We start from the raw sequence: 24,203 nt of genomic DNA on the forward strand, positions 1-24,203 counted from the left end.
ATATTAATAATTTAATCGTATAATTTAAATATATCATTAATAATTGCTACATTGCTTTACTATTATAGATATTAATAACAATTGTTAAAAACTTTGATTATTTTATTTATTTAAATAAAATCTGTAAAAAATTGATCAAACTTAAATATATATGGAAATGATATTTATTTTATGACTACAGTACATCAAATTGTATGAATTTATCCATCTTTCAGAAAGTTACCCAAGAAATTATTCAAATTGGAAGCCATCTAATTTGAGTAGAAATGATAACGAAACATATAAAGAAGGTAAAAAATATTACGCAGAAATTAGAAGAAATTATGCTATTTTTTCTGGTCTCTAACGTGCAAAAATTTAATTTAAAAATTTTTTGTATTAAGCAATATATATGTACTCAAGAATATTAATTTTCTCATATATATTAATAATTTAATCGTATAATTTAAATATATCATTAATAATTGCTACATTGCTTTACTATTATAGATATTAATAACAATTGTTAAAAACTTTGATTATTTTATTTATTTAAATAAAATCTGTAAAAAATTGATCAAACTTAAATATATATGGAAATGATATTTATTTTATGATTTAATCGAATTATCAATTTCTACCCAATTGAGCAACCATCTCGTTTTAATCGTATGTTCGAACAATGCGATGCGAAGCATGTCAGTCGCAGAAACGACGAATATTAATTTGGTTTGGAATTCCGCGTCGTAGGCAGGGGCGATCCGCCGTTTCCAGATTCGAACGTACAAATGGCGAGAATCGCGGGCACATACACGACGAGGCATCGTGAATCGACGCCGGCGGTCTCGATCGAGAAGATGCAGATTTGCTTAAAGCTGCTGGAGGACAGCAATGCGGCGCTGCATCTCAGAAATCGCGATCTTACCGCGGAAAACAAGAACTTGACAAGGCGGTGAGAGATTCCCACTGTAGTTAATTACATGGTTAATTACGCGTTCTCTAAATCAAGCGTAATATAACAATTACGTTTGCAATTTGACAAATTTCTCTATCTTAAACAAACTTGCCAAACTCAAGATAATTCTCGGTACGCAGGCTCGAAAAGGACGCAATTAAAATGGAGAAACTGCAAGAGAATGTATCACTGTTGCAAAATAAACTTAGTAATGAGAGACTGAAGTTAACCGATATGTCAGCAAAGCAAATGGTGAGAACCATAATATTTGCTGAATGATGGAAAAGTATTTGAAAAGATATAATTAAATTGAATGTATAGATGCTATTTTATGTTGCAGTACATAAAAATCGAATAAATATTTTGAGATAAGAATAAAATAATTAATTCAAAATTTTTTAATAATAAAACATTAATTAATTATTACTTTTCTAAATTTATATTAATTTTTTCCGGGTAACATGTATTTAATCACAGACATCGCGTTATTGTTATGTTATCTATATATATTTCTTTTGTTATATACAATTTTTAATAAATGCGGTGATACCTCAAATTCTTACGTTACTGTTGTAAAATCTCATATAAATTATCATATAAAATTTGCACAGTATTAAATGTAAAATATATGAATTTGAAATCTGTTATGTGCAAATTTCAGAAAAATGACAAAATCTGTCTGATAGATAAGTGCACTTCATCGACGGATATCGTTTCTAAGGCAGATTGCGAGTTACAAATTTGGGAAACTTGCAAAGATTGCCACGGGAAATTGGAAGGTTGCCAAAGGGAATTACCTACGGTCACTATCACGAAGTAAGTTCTCATAGGTTTAAGTTAGTTAAATCGGTACACGCTTCAATTACACGAGAGATTAGGCAAGCACATATCCAAATGCAATCTCTCGTAATTCAAACTTCTAAATTTTAATATTCTAAATCAAAGCACGTATGAATTAAACATTTTAATCGTCAAATTTGCAAATTAAATTTTTAACCACGAAACCTGCAAATATCTGATATTTTCGCTAGATTAGATGGATAAAATATGCGATTGATATCTTAGAAATTTACTAATATTACAAATAAAGTGATATCTATAATTGTAAGTAACTTTTGCAGTATATTTTTGTATAACTCATTTCAAATAAGTTTGATTAAAATTTAAAGATTTCCGTAGATTTTACAAATTTACCGGATATTAATGAAAACGAAGAGAATAAACTTCTGATCATAAATTGTCTTTTTTAACGAATATTAATTAAACGTCAGAAGAAACTATGCTAATTTTATAATAATTAAATAATACTAATTTAATCTTATTTTATTACATCCTACAATTTTTCTACATTTTTTCTCGCTTAATCCGTCAATTACATGTGTTCATACTTCTAACGACGTGAATAGATCAGAATTTGAGTTACTGGAGAGGGATATGCAAACTTTGAGGGATGCTGTAATTGTTCGAGAAGAAGCTTGGGATAAAGCAATAGAGCGCGAGAGGAATTTCCAGCAGCAATTAGCACGGCTAACCGCGGAGACGATCACCACGCGTCATCTCTACGAAACTCGCCAGAACGAACTTTGCGTGATTACGAAGGCTTTGACGGTAATAACAGAAAATCTCAGTATACAATGAAAATTAGATTCCGGAATGTTAAGCTGATGTGTCGAATATTAAACTGGCGTAACAAAACGGCATAATTCATAAAGAAAAGGCTTTCGCACCAAAAATATTAAACGTTTTGTAAAATTTTTAGCGTTAATACGTTTTCACGAATCTATCTATACACGTAGCATGCATAAATACCTCTTATGATAAGATATTCTTATTTTCGATTTTGATATTATTTTATTTCAATTATTATAAAAGAGATACTTGTATTGCATACATATAAAGCATCCACATGTGGTCGCATCTGTGACTAACAACTTGATCTTGGCTAATCAAACTTGATATATAAATAATGCAAACAATTTAAAAATATTAAAACATTTGTAGTTAATAATTATTAAAATTATTATTTTAATTAAGGCAAGAAATAATGTTTAATTTACATCAGCGATTTTTTATTCCCAGGAAAAAGAATCGGAACTAAAAGTGATGCAAAAAGAAACGCTGTATCTGAATAAATTAATTGCAAAGCTGCATCGACATCAGAAGTGAGCTCTGCTTAATTAAATTTATTTCATTAATAATAAACGATCGCATCTCATTTTGAAGTTGTTTAATGTCGAGAGACGAGTATTGATGTTCATTATGCGCATAATACATAAGAATTGCAGTGAAACCTGTAAGGTATTTTTTATAAATTTGCAGAGTCAATGCTGTAATCGATCAAAAGTGCGGACATAGGGATTACGCTGCAGTTTTCACTATAAAAGATTCGAAATGCGATGCGACGCTTGTGTAAATATGGTAGATGCATTAATCAAATGAAATGGTTATGAATGATGATAACCAAACGCGCAGATTACTTGCCTTAATTAATTCGTTGCAATGATCCGCTGTTTGTTCTCTCCATGCTCCCTATATTCTCGGTAGCTAAACTCACTCGTGATGCTGGTCAAACGACTGAAATAATGCCAAATACGTATATTGATGGATTATTTGTACGACAAAACACTCGTGAAACTGTCGCGGTTCCGTTCCAAAGCGCCATGAGATTGCCCGCGAAATTGCCGCGATACGTCGTGACGTATGTCATACGTAGCGATCACGTGTCACGTTTCTTCCCGCGCTTTAGACTAAGGGCGCGAAGTTTCTCTCTTCATCAGACAGTTTAAAAATAATGACACGATAAATGTATTTGGTTTTTCAAGTAATAATGAATCGAGAACTTTATATCTGTAATGTGTCTGTTTTATCAAAACAACTGTTTGATTAATTTATAGTCTACGCAGATGAAAGAGCAAAAATATACGCACTCTTAACGTACTATTAATATAGGATTATATAACCTGATCTTCGTGTCGAATCTTACAAATTGATATCATGATTAAAGAATTAATTAAAAGTTTTCTATCACTTTTGAATAACAGATTTTTTTTTTACTGTAATTTGTTTTTTTCTATACGAGTACACCCATATACATTTCTGCATAGTATGTATAGTAATATGCGGAGAACACTTGTCTTGATAAATTCGTTGCAATGATCTATCGTTTGTTCTCTCCATGCTCCCTCCCTATATTCTCGGTAGCTGAACTCACTGGTGATGTTGGTCGGATGACTGAAATAATGCCAAATACGTATATTGATGGATTATTTGGACGACAAAACGATCGCGAAACTGTCGCGGTTCCAGACGCGTCGCGAGATTGCTTGTGAAATTGTCGCGATACATCGTGACGTATGTCATACATAGCGATGACGTGTCACGTTTCTTCCCGCGCTTTAGGCTAAGGGCGCGAAATATTTCTCTCCGTGAGACAGTTTAAAAATAATGATACGATAAATGTAATCGGTCTTTCAAGCAATAATGAATTTTGATGAAAATTTTATATCTATAATATGTCTGTTTTATCGAAACAACTGTTTGATTAATTATAGTTTACACAGATAAAAAAGCAAACACACATACGGATATTTATTGCAAAATTGCACCACCTATATAATTTTCGTGTGTCAAATCTCACAAATTGATTCTTGATTAAAAGATTAATTAGAAGCTCTCTACGACTTTTGAAGAATCGGTCTTTTTTCTGTAATTCGTTATATTTTACATAATATAGTAATATGCAAAGATTACTTGCCTTGATAAACTCGTTGCAATGATCCATCGTTTGTTCTTTCCATGTTCTCTATATTCTCGGTAGCTAAACTCATTCGTAATGCTGATCGGACGACGCAAGTAAAGTCAAATAGGTACATATATCGATCGATTATTTATATGTACGGCGAAACAATCGCGGAATTACCGCGGTTCCATTCCGACGCATCGCGAGATTGCCCGTGAAATTGCCGCAATATATCGTGATTTAAGTATGTCATACATAGCGATGACGTGCAGCGTCTTTCCGCGCTTTAGGCAAAAAGGCGCGAAATTTTTCTCTTCATGAAACAATTTGAAAATAATGACACAATAAATGTATTTATTTTTTAAATAATAATAAATTTTAATTGGAAATATTTACCTAAATTGAATTATCTTCAATGTCTATTTTATCAAACTAATTGTTTAATTAATTTATAGTCTACGCAGATAAAAGAGCAAACACACACGAGTATTTAATACAAGATTATATAACCTGATCTTCGTGTGAAATCTTACAAATTGATATCTCGATTAAATGATTAATTTAATTCTCTACAGTTTGTAGATCTTTTCTTGCTAATGTTAATTATAATCTGTTATTCCTACGAAATTTAATTCTGCTTAATGTAGTAATACACAGCTTTAAGAAGATTATTACAATTTCAGAGAACTCGAAGAGCATGTGGGTAGCGGTGTAAGTTCTAGCATTAGCGAAAAGGATCAAAGATGCATTGAGGAAATTGTACAGCGCGTACGAAACTCTAAGGGTAAATCGAAGATAAAATTCAAGTACACTTCGGATAAATATCCGCATTCGAATTCAAGTAGCTCTCGCGAAAGTAAAAATAGAACGGATCAAGCAGGTTCCTCAGAAGACCGGCAAAATTAAACTTGTAACCATGATTTCGATATCATAACGTAAAAGAACCCATTGTCGTTTATTATATAAATTTTCGCAATCTTTTGTAATTTAATAGCACCAGACGTATTATTTCGCAATATTAGAGTATTGATAAATATATATGAACACTAATTTAAAATAAATTCTTTAGACATTGATATCTCAATTTTTATACGACATGTTTGAACGAGAGAAAAATAAATATGATTTTCATGAAAATTTATAAGAAAAGCTACCAAAATTCAAAAAATGTTAAATGTAGAAATAAATATAAAAATCTTAGTTCCATAAATGAATAAAGATATACAAGATATTAATTAACATTATATCTTTCTATAATTGTTTCTTGGATATTTAAAATTTTGTAACAATTTTCGTCTATTATTGCGAATTGTGGTACCATCTGTGATACAAAAAGTAAATGAACACAGCGTATCGATCGATAGTAGTATCGATCGATAAAGAAATTTAATACAAGAAATAACCCTAATTAGAGAAAAAGTCGAATTTTGACGTTTACAAATTCTAGGCATTTTTAATCCAAAACGTATTACAAAAAGAAGGAAGTGTTTTTTCTATTTTTAATATTTTAATATATCATTTTTCTATCTTATAATTTTTGTTCTCTCTTCCGTTATACTTGAAAGAACTATTGATGACTATTTATTCTTTGCCATTATTTAGAAGTTAATTATTTTGTAGATTCTCTATGCATTTTCTATATTTATAACGCTCAGTGGAAAACTAGCCTTGACATTCAAGTTAGAGTGATATTTTTAAATTAAAACGGAATCAAAATATTTAATCAAAGTTGTACGGATTGCGAATAGATTTTGTCAACAACCTCGGTCAAAGATTGACGTAGATAAATGATCGACTCCATGCCAGTATCATTTATCTCTGTTGAGTGGCAGTGCTTATATAGATAAGTGTTAATGAATAATAAGTTATTTTAATGGCTACTTGACGTTAAACTGCGAGAATAAAATTGTCGATCTTGTTAAAAACTCTAGTCATTTTTAATGCAAAGAAAATATTTATCAACGAAGCTGTTCCTCTCGTAAAAGATGAAAAGCGTAATGATATCGTATATGTTTAATGTATTACTTGTTAACTTCTATAAATGACAAAATATTATTCTCATTTTATTTTTATTTTATTTTCATTGTTATTTTGTCGAGATACCGTTAATCGTCAATCAAAACGAATTAAATCGTATTAATCAGCAAAGATTTTTTTTTCAATTTTTGTTTTATATTTTTTTTACAATTTATTATCGATATACATAATATATTATATATTATTTAGATAATTTATAAGTTTAATCCAATAAAAAAATGTTGCTATATATTATACATCAGAGGTATGTGTGCAAGAAAAATGAAATAAATAAGATTTATAGAATAAAATATTTGTCTCTACACAACTTTATATAGATACATGTTTTAATCATGTTTTTCAAGCTTTGGTTTATAATAGATTTCTATTTTGTTATATACATTTTTTGCTCCAATGAGAGTAATACATATGTTGAACAGGTCTATGCCCAAAGTCTCTATGGTACCGTGGTCTTGGATGGTGATTCCTGGTTGGTTTATTGGCTGGATCGTGCATTGCGTCACGGACTGCGTGTAGAGAGACATGGATATTGGGGTACTGCTAGAGAACTTAGTCATCAGGACACTGTTGTGGTCATTCACGCATTGCAGAGTGTATTGACTTCTATCGGAAAAGGTATGTTTTGATGTCTTGTTATAGGAGCAATTGTTATTCAATTTCACATCTGCGCTTCTTGCTACTCAATTCTCATTTATTAAAATGCATTTAACAGCAATATAATTTTATCTTATTATAAAATTATTGAACACAGATCTAAAACAGTGATTTTTTATGGCTTACAACAATTAAATCACATATTTTCATAACAATTGTATCATGTCTTATGTAATAAGAAATAGTTATTTTGCCTTAAATTATTTGGCTCAAGAAAACTTTTATGATAATCTAAAGTTCTAGATATGTTAATTAGAGTTAACAGTCAATATCTAGGCAATAGTAAAGTTTAGTTGCATCTAAGAATGAATATATTTTAATATTTCTTCCGATTTCTTCTTATTAATATTAAATTATTATTAATATTGTGCAGGTCGAGCATGGCTCTATCACACTCTGAGTGAAGGCAGTTTTGAGAGCTATCTGGGTTGTTTACTGCGAGACACCAAGACGTTAAAAAAACAGTATTTTTCACACGCACTTGTAAGAGATGCTGATAAAACCAACCAACTGGTTAATCTTCTTGCTGGTCTGGAAAATGTGTCCTTCACATTGCAGTTGGTATGTTAAACTAATGTGATAAATAACTTATAAATAGTATGCAGTATTTAATAAGTAGTAGCATTTTTATGAAAAGTACAGAATCAACTTTTTATCTCTCTTCCTCTCTCTCTCTCTCTCTGTTAAATGTTTGGTACATCATGTAATTTTTATTATGTTTCTCTCAATGCAGAGATACTAATATCACCCCCTTTACACTTATCGCACTAATGAATAACACCAATTACATATACAGAAAAATCTTTTTATATAAGGTTGCAAAGGTTATCATTTTATTTACGAGTACACACCTTATTTGGTATGAACTATATATCAATTGATCTGTTTATTCATGGAAAATTTCTACAAACATGTTGCTAGAAAAAAAAGATATTTGCATAGAATTATCTGAAGTTGCTAAATATGTTAATATCTAATTGATAACATATAATCTAATTGATATCATATACTGATTAATAAAACTAAAATATTGTTGTATACAGGATGTGACGTATTTAGATACTTGCAACTATATGCCACAGAGGCCTATGAGCATAAATCCATCAGGAACAGTCTTGTCGTTGCATCTTAGATCTTCTAGCGTTTCATCGAGCCTAGCTTCTCCTGGCGACAGTGGGGTTGCATTCGACAGTGATATGGATCTTGCAAACGAAACTGATGGAAGCAGTTACAAAGAGGTAAGATACAGATTAGATAAAGATTGCGTAAAATGATTATAATATTCATTGAAAAAATACATAAATCCATACAAATCTTTACAGGAGGACTTTTCAATGGATGATATTCCCAAGTATCGCAATAATAGATACAAGACAATTATTAACAATCGCATGGAAGACAATAAGAATTTTGGATCTAGCGACTCCAGCGAAGATGGTAAAACGCCAATGCAATCACCGGCGATTACTAAATTTCAAACTGTCATGATGACGAAAAATGATATAGTTAACCAGAATGTAACGCGAAAATTGGATGACAATGAAATGGATTGCTCTAGTTTGGAGACTCTCAAAGACTACGACTTTTACAGTAGGAGTCTTGACGATGCAAAATCCGATAAAACAAACAAAATCGATAACGGCAAAAGGAGCACTTATTACAACGATAGTCCCGCTTACAGTTTTAAGAAAAATATAGATCCTCGTAATTCTTATCTAATCAACAATGATACAAATCTGTTGGAGTTGAGCATGACAATCTCCGACTGTGATAACATGGATGCCCCTTATGGTATTCTGAACACAATCAACATGACCGACACTAGCATTCTATCTTCCTCCAGTTCGGAGGCTATAGTACAACGTAGGCAGCGTAAGAAAAAGCGCGGTGAAAGTAAGAAGCGGGTCAGTTTCCATGAAGACATATTGAAAACAATGAAGCTCGAGGACGACGAGAATTATGCTGATTTTTCCATGAGTTTCTTGTTGCCCAGTTCTGTTCTAAAGAGAGACGCTCAGAAAGGCAGATACAGTTGGTGCGCACACGGAGATTCACCGTACGTGCAGAAGAACGCCAATGCCAACAGGAACGTGCACTCAGACTGTTATTCATTTTCGTCATCGTCGTCGAGCGTGTTCGACAGTGACGGAGCTGATAAACAGGCATCATCGAAGCTGTGTATCGACATGCCATGTCAACGTAACTGTAGATGTAGTTGCGGTTTATCGTTGTTGGAGCGTGGGGCGCCAGAAGGTCAGGAAGACCCGGCTAAGAGTTTGAGGCCTAAAATGGAAATAGAGTTAGAAGAGAACGAGGCCCAAGAGGCATACATCGTCGAAAAGGCATGTGGCAATATCGTCGAGGATCCACCGTCCAAGGTGGAGATGCCACAAATGGTAAATCCGAAGAAATACGTTAGTTCGAATGATTGGTCGGACGCGGAGAGTGTGACAACATCCGAGCTAGAGGATCGTAAAAGTAGTAGACACTTAGCTTCACCGTCGAAGAAGCGCAACATGACGGCGATACTAACGGGTGAAAGCAGCAGTAAGCTCTTGGCGCCACCTCTGCGTCAGGCTCCATCGAAAACATCATTGTTGAGTAGATTTCTAAGATCGATCACCGAGAGGAAGTTTGAAATTAAGAAGAACAAGAAACCGCCCAAGGCAAATACTTTATACATCAAAGGAATCAAGACGAGCTACGACTCTTTCAAAGATTTTAACGATAATCTTGACAAAGAGATTCAGGAGAACGTAGCCGCTGAGAAACAGGAATTCAGCGGTGAGAAAGTAAGCCTAAAACTACGCGAACTTTTCAAGAGACATATCTATCGCGACAAAACGGAAGAACTATATAAAGTATACAAAGTGCGAAGTTCGTACATGACGAACGGCGAAAGTAAGCCGATGATCGCGTTATTGACGAACAAAACACTATATTTAACCGGCTCAAAACTGGATCACTCTTATAGCAATCAGTTCGTTATTCCTTATAATGAACTAGATGTTATTATGGTAAGAAAAATTTAAATATATTTATTTTTTCTGAAATATATTAATATATCAAAAATATATGTTTGTCTTTTTCTAGATTGGACCGAATGCACAAAGTATTTTGATTTCTAACGCCGATTGTGAAATGCAGTATCTATTCTCCACTGGCAGCTCGCAAACTACCTCAGAACTAATCGGCCACTTAGAAATGGCTATGCGACGATCGCCTTCGAAACCGAAACTTCCTGCTGTCAAAGAACTGAATTACGAGGACATGCGCATTCTGAGAAATTCAATTCTCAATGACACAGTTGTGCATCCTGTACGTAAATCTTTTTCTGCAATTATTGTATGAATTATCATATGAAGTGAGTATTGCATTTCTATTCAAAATTGTGAATGTATAGCGATATCGTAGTAGTTAATTTACAAACTAATCATTAAAATAGAATTCATTTTAATACAGTTCATGGTATAGTTTGTTTTTAGTTTTGATGGTTATCTATGAATTACATAATATTCTGTATTTCATCATAGACATTTCTCTTATTGCGAGAAATCACTCTATACATTGATATCCATATACAGTTACAAAAGATTATTTTTAATTTTATTTATTATCTTTATAGGATGACAAAATCGAACATTATAGCCTTATTTATATGGAAGATGAACACATGTCGCCGCCTAGTACACCGTGTGGGCCAACGAAAGAGGGTGATCTGATGTTTCGTCCACATACCTATCAACACTTGCATCCGAACGCACCCACGAATCCCTGGGAGGCCGGTTATTTTGTGTTAAAAGGCGGCGTCGTTTATATGTTCACGGATTTGAATCAACGGCTTCCCAAGCGTGCTATACCGTTGAAAGGCGGCTTGTGCCAAGGATGCAGAAGGATTCCCAACTCGCACCGACCACATACTTTCGAGATACTGTTAAAACCCAACAAATCATACCAATTTGCGGCTCCAGATGAATATGTAGCTTCCGAATGGCTACAGAGTTTTGTTCAAAGCGCATCGGGTCTATTCGATTGTACGGAAAACAGAGAGCCACTACCTTGTAGCCTCATCACAACTACGAAACATCTAGTAGCGATGAAGGAAATTCACCCTGGCACGCAGAGAGGCCAAACGCTCTCTTGCGCTTCCATAAAGGATTTAGCAGCATTTAGAGTGCCATTAGTACAGCAATCATGGTGCATATTAGTAAGTACATATTGATCTGAGTGTATAATGCTGACTGTCAATTTTTACTGACATATTTTGTCGCTAAATATATGTTACAAAAAAAAGTATATATAATATTGTGTATTATTGTATATCTGTAGGAATTTGCATGTCGAGAAGTGCACGAAAGTAGCGGCGATTGGGTCATATACTTCACAAATCACACTGAGCTCTGTGTGTTTAAAGAAGTTTTGGAAACATTATGGGCGAATGCAAACTTGGTATAATATATAATTATTCCACATTAATGTTATATGCAATTATATACTAACACAGTCTCTTTATGACCTTTATAGGGTGAGTTTCCTATGGCAACACTTCCACCAGAGGATAAATTGCAGCGGCGTTGCTCGGATGCCAGCAGGGATTTGGAACTTGCATGGCGATACTTGCTACCACCAGCTTTAGAGTAACTGAAAAATATACAGACAATATACACCATTACATTAAAAAGATTATTTTATCATATTGCCATAAAAGAAAAATAGAATTCTCGTGACAACGCACGTGAATATTCAGATAACTACATGAAAATTGAAACACTAATATGTCATATATGGAAGATATACTGCTTATGCAACATAATCCAAATTTCTTTTGCTTTTATTGCAAATTAATGCCATATATCTGTCACTTGAAACTAGAGATTCTGGAGGGTCTTTACTTGAAACTAGAACAGTTGACGTTATTTTTATGGCTTATAGATAGAGAAATAAATGTCCTTATTTGGACATATGATACCTGATAATAGTATAATATGATAATTTTTTAATTTCAATATATATGCAATATTCTCGCTATATTGCGATGTTGAGAGAGAGATCGATCATTATTAGAGGGAAATCTTACATATAAGATATATAAGTTGCCTCAAATATATAGATGACTATTTAGGGTAGATGCAAAACAGTGCATTATCTTTCTCCTGTAGCATAAGCAACCACATAATAAGCTACTATTAATTTATAATAACGCAGAAAATGTAATATAACAATAACTGTGAAACAACACTTGATTATTATATGAATGTCTATATATTCACATATATTGAAAAGACAAACCAATATGCATTTGAATACGCACTATTGATATTAAAGTAGTTACCTATTATTGGAGATACTATAAAATTGAAGAATATTTCAAGAGCAGCTTTTTGACAAAGAATAATACTTCAGAAATTGCTTCTGAAATTAATAAATGATTTAACATTCTTAATAAACAAAATTATAAGTTGATTATACTTTTAGCAACATATCTTTTTATATATCATTTTATGGTATATCTTAAAATTGTAAAATTTTAACTCCATATTTATTAATTTATTAATACATTATTAATTTTTTTAATGAATAGATGTGAAATATGATATATAAATACAATAATTGTGTTATACGTTTCTATATACTAATTTAATATATATGTATTTTTAAATCAGTGAAAATGTTGTAAATTAGATCAATTTTTGTTGCATTAAAATTATTATATATTTAACGTTTTGCGAATATGTGATAGCAAATTTTAGTTATCAAAATAATTATAATTACATAAAAAAAAATAATAATAAATGATTTAACATTCTTAATAAACAAAATTATAAGTTGATTATACTTTTAGCAACATATCTTTTTATATATCATTTTATGGTATATCTTAAAATTGTAAAATTTTAACTCCATATTTATTAATTTATTAATACATTATTAATTTTTTTAATGAATAGATGTGAAATATGATTAATTGAATTTTAATATGCTTATATTATATACAACTATAATATAAAAGAAACTCTCTGTGTGTATATGGAAATTAATTTTTATTTGTGATATATATTAATATACAGGGGTACGATATATGTTACAAAATTTTTAAGTTATAATCTTATGTTACCAAAGCTACATGAATAGATGCATTCTATATATTCTTGTCAATAAATATTTACCTTATGCATTATTTCATGCAGCACTGATTGTGATATGTCGTAAAGTAATAAATATCTGCTATATATTATTAAGTTCGTGAGATTTATTAAGTTAAAGCATTTACTATGCAAAAATAAAATCGGTTTTGTATATTAGTTCTTATTGTATGAAAAGTATGCAGAATTAAATTTTTTACATATTACAGCCAGCATGTTTTAAATGTTATGTCTGCATACCTTTCATACATAATAATTCTGTACCATTGTACACAATCTAGAAATTATGATAAATAGAAAATTAATTAAAATATATAAAAAGAATTTGATGTCATATAAACAATTTTTATTTAATCCCTTTTTTACTATTTAAAAATGTGTACTATCTCTCTTAAAAGGGGGAAAAAGAGAGAATAAAGCATATCTCTCTCAAATTCATAATTTTATAGGTTACAATAACAATAACAATGAATGTTTTCTTAGTCGTTTTTATACATTTCAAATTTTAATTACTCAATACTTTATATATGTATTGTGTTATACACAATTTAAGAGGTTGATAATACAATAATTTGATTTTACAATATTGCATAGTTCTAATAATTGTGTCAGATAACATTATTTTTAACAAGATATCCCTCTTTATGATGCAAACTGTATCATGTTTGTAATTAAGCAATACATATAATTCATTTAGAATTATATGATTTGAAATATAAATTTCTTAATAAAGATATTTAAAAAAAGATGTCATAAATATAAATTTACCAATAATATTTATATATGTGAATATTTTATATTTGTAAATATAACAATGTTTATGTGTATGTGTGTTTAATACTTCGTCGTTATTCTATTAACACTGCGTTTATTCAGATAAATGATGGCCTCTTGCTCTTTTGGAAGTTTTTATTGCCTCTACATCGATATCTGGAAATTGTTCTTTTACAGCTTCAAGATCCAGATTCGGGAATTTCCTTATGAACATTGCAACACGATTTTTGTTACGACTGAAACAACAAAATGAAGGTTTCCTTATCTTTTAACAAGAATGAATAGATTGATATGTGATTTTAGTAAATAGTAAAATTGATTGCTACATACTTTCTTGCTTTACGTTTTTCGTTCCAAAGTTTCTCTCTGTACAATCGTAAGAATCGCCGAGTTCCATATCCACCAAAACCAAACAAGTGCCACTTGTGCCATTTCCGATTCTTGTATTTTGGTATGACATGCTGACGCATTCGATAATAAAATCTGATGCCTAGAAAGAGGTAAAAGAAAGCTGATACATTGTTCTCTGTTTCTTGCTAATTTTTTAAAAACAAATAGCATAAAAAGGCTAAAAGACATCTTAAAGAGATTTAAAGGACAATAAGATGTCTTTAAATCGTTTTTTAGGCATCTTTTATAGACTTGTACTGGATGAGAAATCTTATCAGTATATCATATGATGGAAGTTATATAAATTGTACAGATCTTACCTAGGCGGTTATAAACCAGTTTTCCAGGACGTTCTCCTGTCTCACCAGTTTCGAGCATGTGGTATGCTCTGTTTCTTTCACGAACAATTGATTCCAAATTATTCATACTATTTCGAATTTTGTCTAAACGTTCAGGATTTGGGAAGATCTCACTCTCTTTTTTGCATGCCTCTTCCATAGTCATAAGCATGTTACGTTCCTTCAATAATACATACCTGTATTTATTTAAACATATGAATTTGATAAATACTGAGTGATATCTACAAATATGTAAATAATCCAGAATAGCAAATTTTACCATAGTTTATGAAGATCTGAATTACTCTTCAATCTTAATTCATCCTTTCTCCAAGATCGACCAACCTTCACTTCGTTTTGACCCCAATTTTTCGGTTGATCGAAAAATTCCATCAAATCACGATAGTCCGGTGTAATGTGTATAAATGCGCAATGCAAAGCTGGTGTGCTATATTCATAAAGGAAATGCATTAAAATATTACTCGAAAAGCTAAATATACAATGATAGTGACAATGTATGATTTAACTTTGTATGCAGAAAAGAGAGAAAAAAAAATACTTAATAGATAACTTATATATTAAAAATTGATTTTATATTAACTAAATGCTTATTTATTACATCGCAAATATCTAGAAAATTCCTTTAACTTAAAATCAAAAATTACATCGAAAATAAAACACTAATTAGAATGGGTGAAATAAGATGTAAATAACACATTTTGAAAGGGATGTAATACGAACCTGCGAAGAAATATATGTTTAGAAGGAGTAATGACACTCGGTGTCAAAGACAAATTCGTGAAAAGTTTCATTATGTTATTCACATTTTTGGAAATATGCACGGCTTTCATTAGTGCCGCCATTTTCTCTGCTCTGTGTATGTGTGTGTATGTGTCATGTATGTATCAATATCGGTGATGCCAGAATGGATACTAAACGCTACCATCCCATCACTGGACTAGTGACACTGGTTAGTGTTAGTGTCCGAATAGGAATGCGTTCGAAAATTGTACCGTGTAAAGTAGCATTTAATTAACCAATCAGGATAAAAGGAGCAATGATTACTTTGTCCTGATTGGGCAATTCAATGTTATTCTACTTCACAAATAAAATTTCTAACGTACCCTAGGGTGCGCTGTATATACTATAAATCATTCATTCACATATACATTCATTTACGTATATTGTGAATGACATAACCTTCCTTTTCATATGATAGCTGATGATAGCGTGTTGTACATACTATTATGTGGCGTGTGTTTTTATGAATAGTGTGGATATCATGCTTATTCGATAAATCCATTGCAAAAAAATAACTGTATCTGATACGTGAAAAGTAGCAAGTGTATCTGATACGTTGTTTTGTTGGCTTCACATTCTTAAAGAACCGTACAACGATAAATATATGTATATATTAAAATGTTGCAGAGCGTTTTGAAATCGAAGTTCGGTTATGACAATTTTAAAAATGACACTCAAAAACAAGCCATCACTGCCATTCACAAAGGTTTTTATGGAAAATTAATCTCTTTCACACATACAGATTACTGATTTTATCAGTTATTTGCTATATGTACCTTTTCCCCTTGGAAAAATATATAATTCTTTTCTTCAGTGAATATGTTTATCAGATTTGTAAAAAATAATCACACACAAAATGTTTGATAATTTTAGGAAAGCAAGATGTATTCGTGTGTATGCCAACCGGTTCTGGAAAGTCTCTCTGTTTTCAGTTACCTGCGATAATGAAAGAACAGAAAGTTGCGATTGTCTTTTCACCACTCCTAGCTTTGATGAAGGTATTTTTTGTACTTGGTGTATATTATATTTTTCTGTGTATGTAAGAGTCTAGAAAAAGAGTTCTTATTGCAATAATATTATGTATTGATTTAATTTATATTTCTAGAATCAAATAGATTTCTTAGTGTCTAAAAAAATAAATGCTTGTTCCTTAAACTCTACAACATCAAGCAAAGAAAGAAATACAATCATGGAAGATCTTATGTCAAATTCACCTAAAATAAAATTGTTATATGTCACTCCAGAAATGGGAGCACAACAGCATTTTCAGGTATTGCATCTTTCAGTTCTTATATATGTGGTTATTAAAACTACTTGTATCTTGATTATATTTTCTCTCAATACAACAAACAGAATATAAAAAACTGTTTAGTTTTGCTAATTTATTTTTTTTATTTTATATTACATGATTTTTTAATGATTAAGACAATTTTAAATCATTTTAAAAATTAATTTTAAAGATACAATGTATATAAAAATTTCATTACTTAATTTTTATTTTAATATACATTTAATTTATAGGAAACTGTAATCAAATTGAGCAAAAAAAAAGCACTCTCTTATTTTGTTATTGATGAAGCTCATTGTTTAAGTGAATGGGGTCATGATTTTAGGCCAACTTATAGACAATTGGGAGTGTTCAAGAAATTGTGCCCCAAAATACCTATGATTGCATTAACAGCAACTGCTGCAAAACAAGTATTTAAAAACAATTCAAGTTTACAGTTTTCAGGGGGGTCATATTATATATTAAATATAATTATATATTATATATTGAATATTGAATATTGTTACAGGTAAAAGACGATATTCTCCAAAGTTTGCATATGAAAGATGCATTGATATTCTCTCAGCCAGTATTTCGTCCCAATCTATATTATGATGTGTGGTTCTTAGAAACATTAGACAAACCATTTGAACATCTAAAAAACTTTATTTCAGATGCATTAGGACCTTCAGATAATTCTATTCCCATGGTGATTTAAATTTTATTGTCATTATATGGTACTTTATGAATTGTTGAGAATAACATTACAGATTTCTTAAACATATTTTTAGCATAAAAGGAGTTGTGGTATCATTTATTGTAGAAAAAAGGAGACAACTGAAATTGTTGCACATAAATTGACTCTTGCCGGAATTACAACACTGGCATATCATGGGAGTATGTACGATTTTTGTAGCGTGTTGATACAAATTCACAAGAACAATGTTATATATTATTTTAATACTTAAATAGGCTTAAAAACTCAGGAACGTAATGAAGTGCAAAATAAATGGACAACAGGTGAAGTCTCTGTCATCACAGCAACATGTAGCTTTGGAATGGGTGTCGACAAAGGATCTGTTAGGTAGATTATTATAATATCTTTGATAAGCAACCTAATATAGAAAGAAAAAAATAATATCTTTATTATATGAACTTGTGTAGATTTGTGATTCATTGGACAGTACCTAAGAATATTGCAGCTTATTATCAAGAATCAGGACGGGCTGGCAGAGATGGCAACCCAGCATTTTGCAGAGTTTATTTTAGCAATGAAGAATACGGACCTATTTCATTTCTTATTAAGGAGGAAATTACGCATATTACACATAAAAATTCAGAACTCGCAAAAATTAAATGGCAAGATTTTGAAAAAAGTGTTGCATATTGTTTAGAGGCAAAGTACGATCTATATTCTATTCTTTGTTATAAACAAAAATTTAATTATTAAAAATAAAAGAGAATATATTATTTATCAAAAGATCTGTTAAATATATATTTTCAAATCTTGGAATCTTCTTTGGAATAAAGATATAATACATTAGAATATACTATATTACAATTACAGCAACAGATCTTATGATATTAATATTTAAAGAACTGTTTAAGAATTGCATTTTAAATATATTGGTAATAATTATATTTTTTTTATAACCTCTTACAGATGCCGACATGCAATATTTTCCAAGTATTTTGGAGATTCTCCTCCGCTTTGCAGAAACAGATGTGACATATGTAAAAACAAAGACGAAGTGCGAGCAAGAATTGCTCAATTTGAAATGTATCAGAGTACAACTAAAAAATTCCGAAGTAATGTAGGCAGTGTAACACAAATAAAATACGGCGACCATGAAATGTATGTAAAAAATTAATTTAACAAATTAATATTGATAGCAAATATTTTTTTTTAATGTGTTGTTAAATGCTGCTCACATATAAAAGTGTTTACAATTGCATAATAGTGATGAATTCGATGAGCCAGAAGAATCAAGAGAGAAAATTATAGCAGCTGAAAAGCGAGAAAGACGAGAACTTATTATGGAACAATTTGCACTTAGACGCAGTGCATCTAAAGAGGATAAAGTAAGTTTGCTGCGGGTACATTTTTTTTCACACTTTTATTTTTATTTTTTATTCTCTTCTTCTAGATAAAGCGACAAAACATTGAATACGCGAAGATAGCACATGTCCGTGCAGCTGACAGTACAGATAAAAGAATTAAAGGTTTAACTGTTCAAGTAAGACACATTATGTACTATTATTTTTTGCATTTAATATTTTCTCAGTATTTTTACATAGTTCTAATTATTTTTCTCATTATTTTTAGATGCGAGAACACTTTTACAATGAATTGAAAGTAGCGTTACTTGAGAATCATCAACATTCTTCAAAAGATAACAAACAACTTCAGGAGAAGGATATACATAAAATGGCTAATAACATAGAATACAAAATATTTTCCAGTACTAAGGTACCAAATAAGTACAAATTTGATATATCTAAATTGGTATGTAATATTTTCTATATATATAGACATATATTTATATACATATACAAATTATTTTTCTGTCATAAAATCTTCACACATACAATATTTTTTTGTGTTGCTTTATTCATGTAGATTTCATCGATACGAAAATGTACTAATGATAATACTATTTACGAAACAATATATGATTGTAATGAAACAGAATGTTATGACATAGAACTTAACAATTCTAACAATATTGATACATTTAATAGCAAACAAGAATTTAATATAACTAAATCCGAACTTAATGAGAATACTTGCCTGTCAATCGAATGTAGTAAACCGATTTTCCCTTCCACATTTAAAACTGCATTAGAGATTTTAAATGAAGAAAGGCCACAGGCATTTATATCAGACAAAAATAAAAAGATTAAAAATATCAAACTAAATCAAATTAAAAATGAAATATCTATTATTGATTCCAATAGTACACAAAAAAATACATGTAGAAACGAAACACCATTTGAAATGTCAAATGATTTTGTCTGTGCACGAAAAATTTATGATGGCAGCACATCCAAAGTTAGTACAAGTTCTTCTAAATCAAAATTGAATACAAACTTCTCTAAATCAAAAGTTCGCAGAAGTAAAACAGATAAAGATGTTAAAAAAACAGATAAAACAGTTTATGAACAAATTTTAGCATCAGCACGATCAGTATCGAAGAAAACTACAAATGAAACAGGAGATATCTTTCTTGACACAGAACCAAAAGTTGATAATGTTATTGAGCATATTAAAAACAAAGATGAAATTAAGAATAGAAATAAAAATAAAAGAGATTACAAAGTCATTGAACATCATGAGGATGATATAAAACCTGTTAAGAAAAGAAGAATTGTACATAGTAAATGCAATGATGAAATTAATAATGATACGTATAATATCGATGAAAAGATCGATAAAAAGATTTTAGACGATGAAATTGACAGAGAAGTGATTAAGAAAAGAAATGCAGATATGAATACTAACATTAATACTATAAATGATGATTTATCGATGACGGAAAAAGATAAAACGAGGAAGCATTTGGAAGGGGAAATTAATGTAGAATTAAAGAAAAAAGAAAAAACTGCTCACTTATCTCATTTAAAACAGCACGAAAAAGACAAAAGTAATAATAGACTAAAAGTACCTGCAGATAAAGTTATACAATTCAAAACAGCAGAAATTTTAAAATCGTATCTGATGAAATATTATCCATCAGAACGTCTTCCAGACAGAGCAACATTCTCAAAAACTTGCAGAGAAATGCATTACAGTATGTTAAGAAAGAAAATATTTGGTAAGATAATCTCAAAAATTTATATTTGATATTATTATATACAATGTTCCAGATATTAGAAATTTTAATAAACATAAATAACATTGTTTCTATATTTTACAGATAAAGAAGGAATACATAAATTTGTTGTAAGTTTTATGAGTCAATCTTGAAAGATCTTTTATTTTACATCTAACGTATTTATATTTATTCTTAGGCAAGTGATATAAAAGTAACGCTGTTTTCGAAATAAATACATGATTCTTTCTATTTCGTAAAGTTACTGATATTTGTATTATCCAAAAAGGCGGGAATCAATTAGTATTTGCGTCACATTTGATATAGCACATCTTCATGTTAGTATGTTGGTAACCGCAAGCGATATAATAGACACGTTGCGCATGAAAAATCATTTGGGTAAAATCTATACGGAAATTTGATCTAAAAAGATAATCAAATAATTACGGTAGAATTATGATGTGTTATGCATCGCGAGTGGAAACAGATTAATATTTTCCAATTATCGTCAATAGTTTACGTGCGGAAAGTAATTTTACGTATATGATATATTTTGTGGACGGGTGCGCGTTTGTTTAAGAGGTAAGTCGAGTAATAGCAAAAGTAATAATAGAAGATCATTAATTGAATAATCATACTATTGCAATATGAAATACATTTATGATCAACATATTAAATATCTAAGTAACGTAATTATGTTTGAAATAAATACGATCGCGCGCTCGGTTTTACTTTGTGAAGTTACCGACATTTGTCGAATAGCTAGAAAACACGGAAGTCGATGTGCTTGCGTCACATTCGATATATCACGTCTTAATGTTGGTAATTATGAGCGATATGTAATAGATGCGTCGCGCACGAAAAATCGTTTGGGAAAAATCTATATTACGGAAATTTGATATAAAAAGGTAACTGAATAATTATTACGGTGGAGTTATGATGATTTATACATTGCGAGTGGAAACAGATTAATATTTTCCAAATATCGTCAATAGTTTATGTGCGAAAAGTAATATTACGTACACGATATTTTTTGTGGACGGATACGAGTCTCTTTAAGAGGTAAGTCAAGTAATGGCACGAATATATAATAAAAGATAATTGAATAATCACACTATTGCAATACGAAATATATATATATGATCAATATATTAGATATCTGAATAACATAATTATATTTGAAATAAAGTTTACAATCTCGCTTTATTTCATGAAGTTAGCGATATTTTTTTTTAGCCAGAAAATGCGGCAATCAGCATTCGAATCGCGTTTCGAAATAAATACGATCGCGCGCTCGGTTTTACTTTGTGAAGTTACCGACATTTGTCGAATAGCTAGAAAACACGGAAGTCGATGTGCTTGCGTCACATTCGATATATCACGTCTTAATGTTGGTAATTATGAGCGATATGTAATAGATGCGTCGCGCACGAAAAATCGTTTGGGAAAAATCTATATTACGGAAATTTGATATAAAAAGGTAACTGAATAATTATTACGGTGGAGTTATGATGATTTATACATTGCGAGTGGAAACAGATTAATATTTTCCAAATATCGTCAATAGTTTATGTGCGAAAAGTAATATTACGTACACGATATTTTTTGTGGACGGATACGAGTCTCTTTAAGAGGTAAGTCAAGTAATGGCACGAATATATAATAAAAGATAATTGAATAATCACACTATTGCAATACGAAATATATATATATGATCAATATATTAGATATCTAAATAACATAATTATATTTGAAATAAAGTTTACAATCTCGCTTTATTTCATGAAGTTACCGATATTTTTTTTTAGCCAGAAAATGCGGCAATCAGCATTCGAATCGCGTTTAATATATCATTGTTTTATGTTGATAATTTTATAACAAGCGGTGTGATATATAGATGCGTTGTGTATAAAAAATTTTCATTGACATTTGGGGACTGATAAAATAATTATTACAATCAATTTATCGAATAATTATTACAGGGGATTATGACTTGTTATGTATCGTCAGTAAGGCCGATAATTATAATCGATAAATTTTATTGGGAATAAATTTCTAATTATATCTACAAAATCTTAAAAATAATTAAATATATAATTATGATATATGGCTGCAAAAAATGTAACTGTTTATAGATATTTTATTTCAATCATAAAATTTGTTGGTGTATGTAATTTTAACATATGTTTACCTCTAAGAAATGCGGAAGATATATTGTTGAAAGAAAGACAAAAGAAAACATGGAAAATTTTAGATCAATATTTCTACATATTTGTATTATAAACTTTTTTATTACTCCAATTTGTGTCACATACAAAGAATATTTTTATAAAATTAAAGTAACGCAATATTATCACACTACATTGTAATATTTTACGTGTGTAAAAAGAAAGTTTCATAAGATTTATGGTATATACGTAAATCATATTACAAATCTATCCTTATATTTCTAAATATTTCATTAAACAAATAAGTGTGTGAACACATTGATTATAATTAATATTAAAGCTACATATTTTCAATATTTGTGTATAAATCAGGCAAGATATTTTCTAGAGAAAAATATTTCTCGTTGAGCTATTATTTATATATTTATTTATATATGCTAATATTTATATATATATTTAAAAAAAATCATATAACTTCTCGCATTTATAAAAAGATCACATTTCTTTTTAGCTTTCCAATATTAAAATAAAATACAAAAATGCAAAAATGATTAGATAATAGATATAATATTTCAGTAGTACATATCGCATATTCAATAATTTATTATTTACATATTTACAAGGAAGCGATGTGAGGTAAAAAAAACTATGTGCAGATTACATAAATGTATTACTACATATAGATTGCTTATTAATGTTACTATATATTTATATACCTGCAATGCTTTATTTTATTTAGAAATTTTACCATATATTGTTCGATAAATGACAAGTTAAACCAAAAATGATTTTTCTTTTTGAAGTAGAAGAAACAATTAAAAATACATAGAAAAGTTTATGGTTTTTGATGCTTTACGGCATTGAGTTACGTCAAGAGCGAAAAATCATGTAAACTTTTTCTTGCGAACGTGAATGGTTGGTTTAGAAAAAAACTGATTTAGATGTATAACGCACATTAAATGATTTACATAATTTCTCATTTTAGATATGATAATTCAATATTGCAATGAAGAAATAACAATCTTAAATAACAATGTATGACAAGTGATGAAATTATAGACTAACCGATATATAGATGTATATTATATGTATACATGTCAAATATGCATTTAAAAGATGATAGCTAATTTTATCCATTTTTTTTGC

At 30.1% G+C, this 24,203-nt stretch overlaps 4 protein-coding genes across 4 annotated transcripts; 3 read left to right on the forward strand and 1 right to left on the reverse strand.

Moving 5' to 3' along the window:
- Positions 1-767: 767 nt before the first annotated feature.
- On the forward strand, positions 768-5,648 carry LOC115245552. The gene is made up of 6 exons (XM_029823923.1): positions 768-931; positions 1,075-1,186; positions 1,596-1,750; positions 2,341-2,542; positions 3,014-3,096; positions 5,357-5,648. Exons 1-6 carry the CDS (start codon positions 768-770, stop codon positions 5,577-5,579), a joined length of 939 nt encoding a protein of 312 aa, XP_029679783.1. The 3' UTR covers positions 5,580-5,648.
- Positions 5,649-7,027: 1,379 nt separating this feature from the next.
- Positions 7,028-13,082, forward strand: LOC115245007 (pleckstrin homology domain-containing family M member 2). The gene is made up of 8 exons (XM_029823062.1): positions 7,028-7,325; positions 7,738-7,925; positions 8,408-8,602; positions 8,687-10,381; positions 10,458-10,682; positions 10,990-11,571; positions 11,694-11,813; positions 11,889-13,082. The coding sequence occupies exons 1-8, from the start codon at positions 7,043-7,045 to the stop codon at positions 12,003-12,005; spliced, it is 3,405 nt and encodes a 1,134-aa protein (XP_029678922.1). The 5' UTR covers positions 7,028-7,042; the 3' UTR covers positions 12,006-13,082.
- Positions 13,083-13,390: 308 nt separating this feature from the next.
- On the reverse strand, positions 13,391-15,939 carry LOC115245014 (39S ribosomal protein L47, mitochondrial). Its single transcript, XM_029823073.1, has 5 exons — positions 15,751-15,939; positions 15,290-15,457; positions 14,992-15,206; positions 14,612-14,771; positions 13,391-14,517 (listed from the first exon to the last, which is right to left on the reverse strand). The coding sequence occupies exons 1-5, from the start codon at positions 15,870-15,872 to the stop codon at positions 14,376-14,378; spliced, it is 807 nt and encodes a 268-aa protein (XP_029678933.1). The 5' UTR covers positions 15,873-15,939; the 3' UTR covers positions 13,391-14,375.
- A 236-nt stretch (positions 15,940-16,175) lies between these two features.
- Positions 16,176-21,141, forward strand: LOC115244524 (ATP-dependent DNA helicase Q5-like). The gene is made up of 14 exons (XM_029822218.1): positions 16,176-16,516; positions 16,684-16,808; positions 16,916-17,080; positions 17,332-17,508; positions 17,607-17,786; positions 17,869-17,974; positions 18,050-18,161; positions 18,242-18,478; positions 18,741-18,932; positions 19,039-19,159; positions 19,225-19,314; positions 19,404-19,583; positions 19,698-20,892; positions 20,995-21,141. The coding sequence occupies exons 1-14, from the start codon at positions 16,429-16,431 to the stop codon at positions 21,042-21,044; spliced, it is 3,018 nt and encodes a 1,005-aa protein (XP_029678078.1). The 5' UTR covers positions 16,176-16,428; the 3' UTR covers positions 21,045-21,141.
- Positions 21,142-24,203: the final 3,062 nt, after the last annotated feature.

This window comes from Formica exsecta, unplaced genomic scaffold (genome assembly GCF_003651465.1).
Source record: "Formica exsecta isolate Colony F162 unplaced genomic scaffold, ASM365146v1 scaffold122, whole genome shotgun sequence".
In the NCBI taxonomy this organism is placed as follows: domain Eukaryota; kingdom Metazoa; phylum Arthropoda; class Insecta; order Hymenoptera; family Formicidae; genus Formica; species Formica exsecta.

Bases quoted from the DNA above. Each gene is read 5' to 3' on its own strand.
- LOC115245552 (XM_029823923.1), top strand. From the start codon at position 768: ATGGCGAGAATCGCGGGCACATACACGACGAGGCATCGTGAATCGACG. The intron at 932-1,074 runs GTGAGAGATTCC...CTCGGTACGCAG, and splicing joins AACAAGAACTTGACAAGGCG to GCTCGAAAAGGACGCAATTA. The intron at 1,187-1,595 runs GTGAGAACCATA...TGCAAATTTCAG, and splicing joins ATATGTCAGCAAAGCAAATG to AAAAATGACAAAATCTGTCT.
- LOC115245007 (XM_029823062.1), top strand. From the start codon at position 7,043: ATGTTTTTCAAGCTTTGGTTTATAATAGATTTCTATTTTGTTATATAC. The intron at 7,326-7,737 runs GTATGTTTTGAT...AATATTGTGCAG, and splicing joins ATTGACTTCTATCGGAAAAG to GTCGAGCATGGCTCTATCAC. The intron at 11,814-11,888 runs GTATAATATATA...TGACCTTTATAG, and splicing joins TATGGGCGAATGCAAACTTG to GGTGAGTTTCCTATGGCAAC.
- LOC115244524 (XM_029822218.1), top strand. From the start codon at position 16,429: ATGTTGCAGAGCGTTTTGAAATCGAAGTTCGGTTATGACAATTTTAAA. The intron at 16,517-16,683 runs GTTTTTATGGAA...TGATAATTTTAG, and splicing joins CATCACTGCCATTCACAAAG to GAAAGCAAGATGTATTCGTG. The intron at 19,584-19,697 runs GTATGTAATATT...TTATTCATGTAG, and splicing joins AATTTGATATATCTAAATTG to ATTTCATCGATACGAAAATG.
- LOC115245014 (XM_029823073.1), bottom strand. From the start codon at position 15,872: ATGGCGGCACTAATGAAAGCCGTGCATATTTCCAAAAATGTGAATAAC. The intron at 15,207-15,289 runs GTAAAATTTGCT...AAATAAATACAG, and splicing joins TCAGATCTTCATAAACTATG to GTATGTATTATTGAAGGAAC. The intron at 14,518-14,611 runs GTATGTAGCAAT...TTGTTGTTTCAG, and splicing joins GAAAAACGTAAAGCAAGAAA to TCGTAACAAAAATCGTGTTG.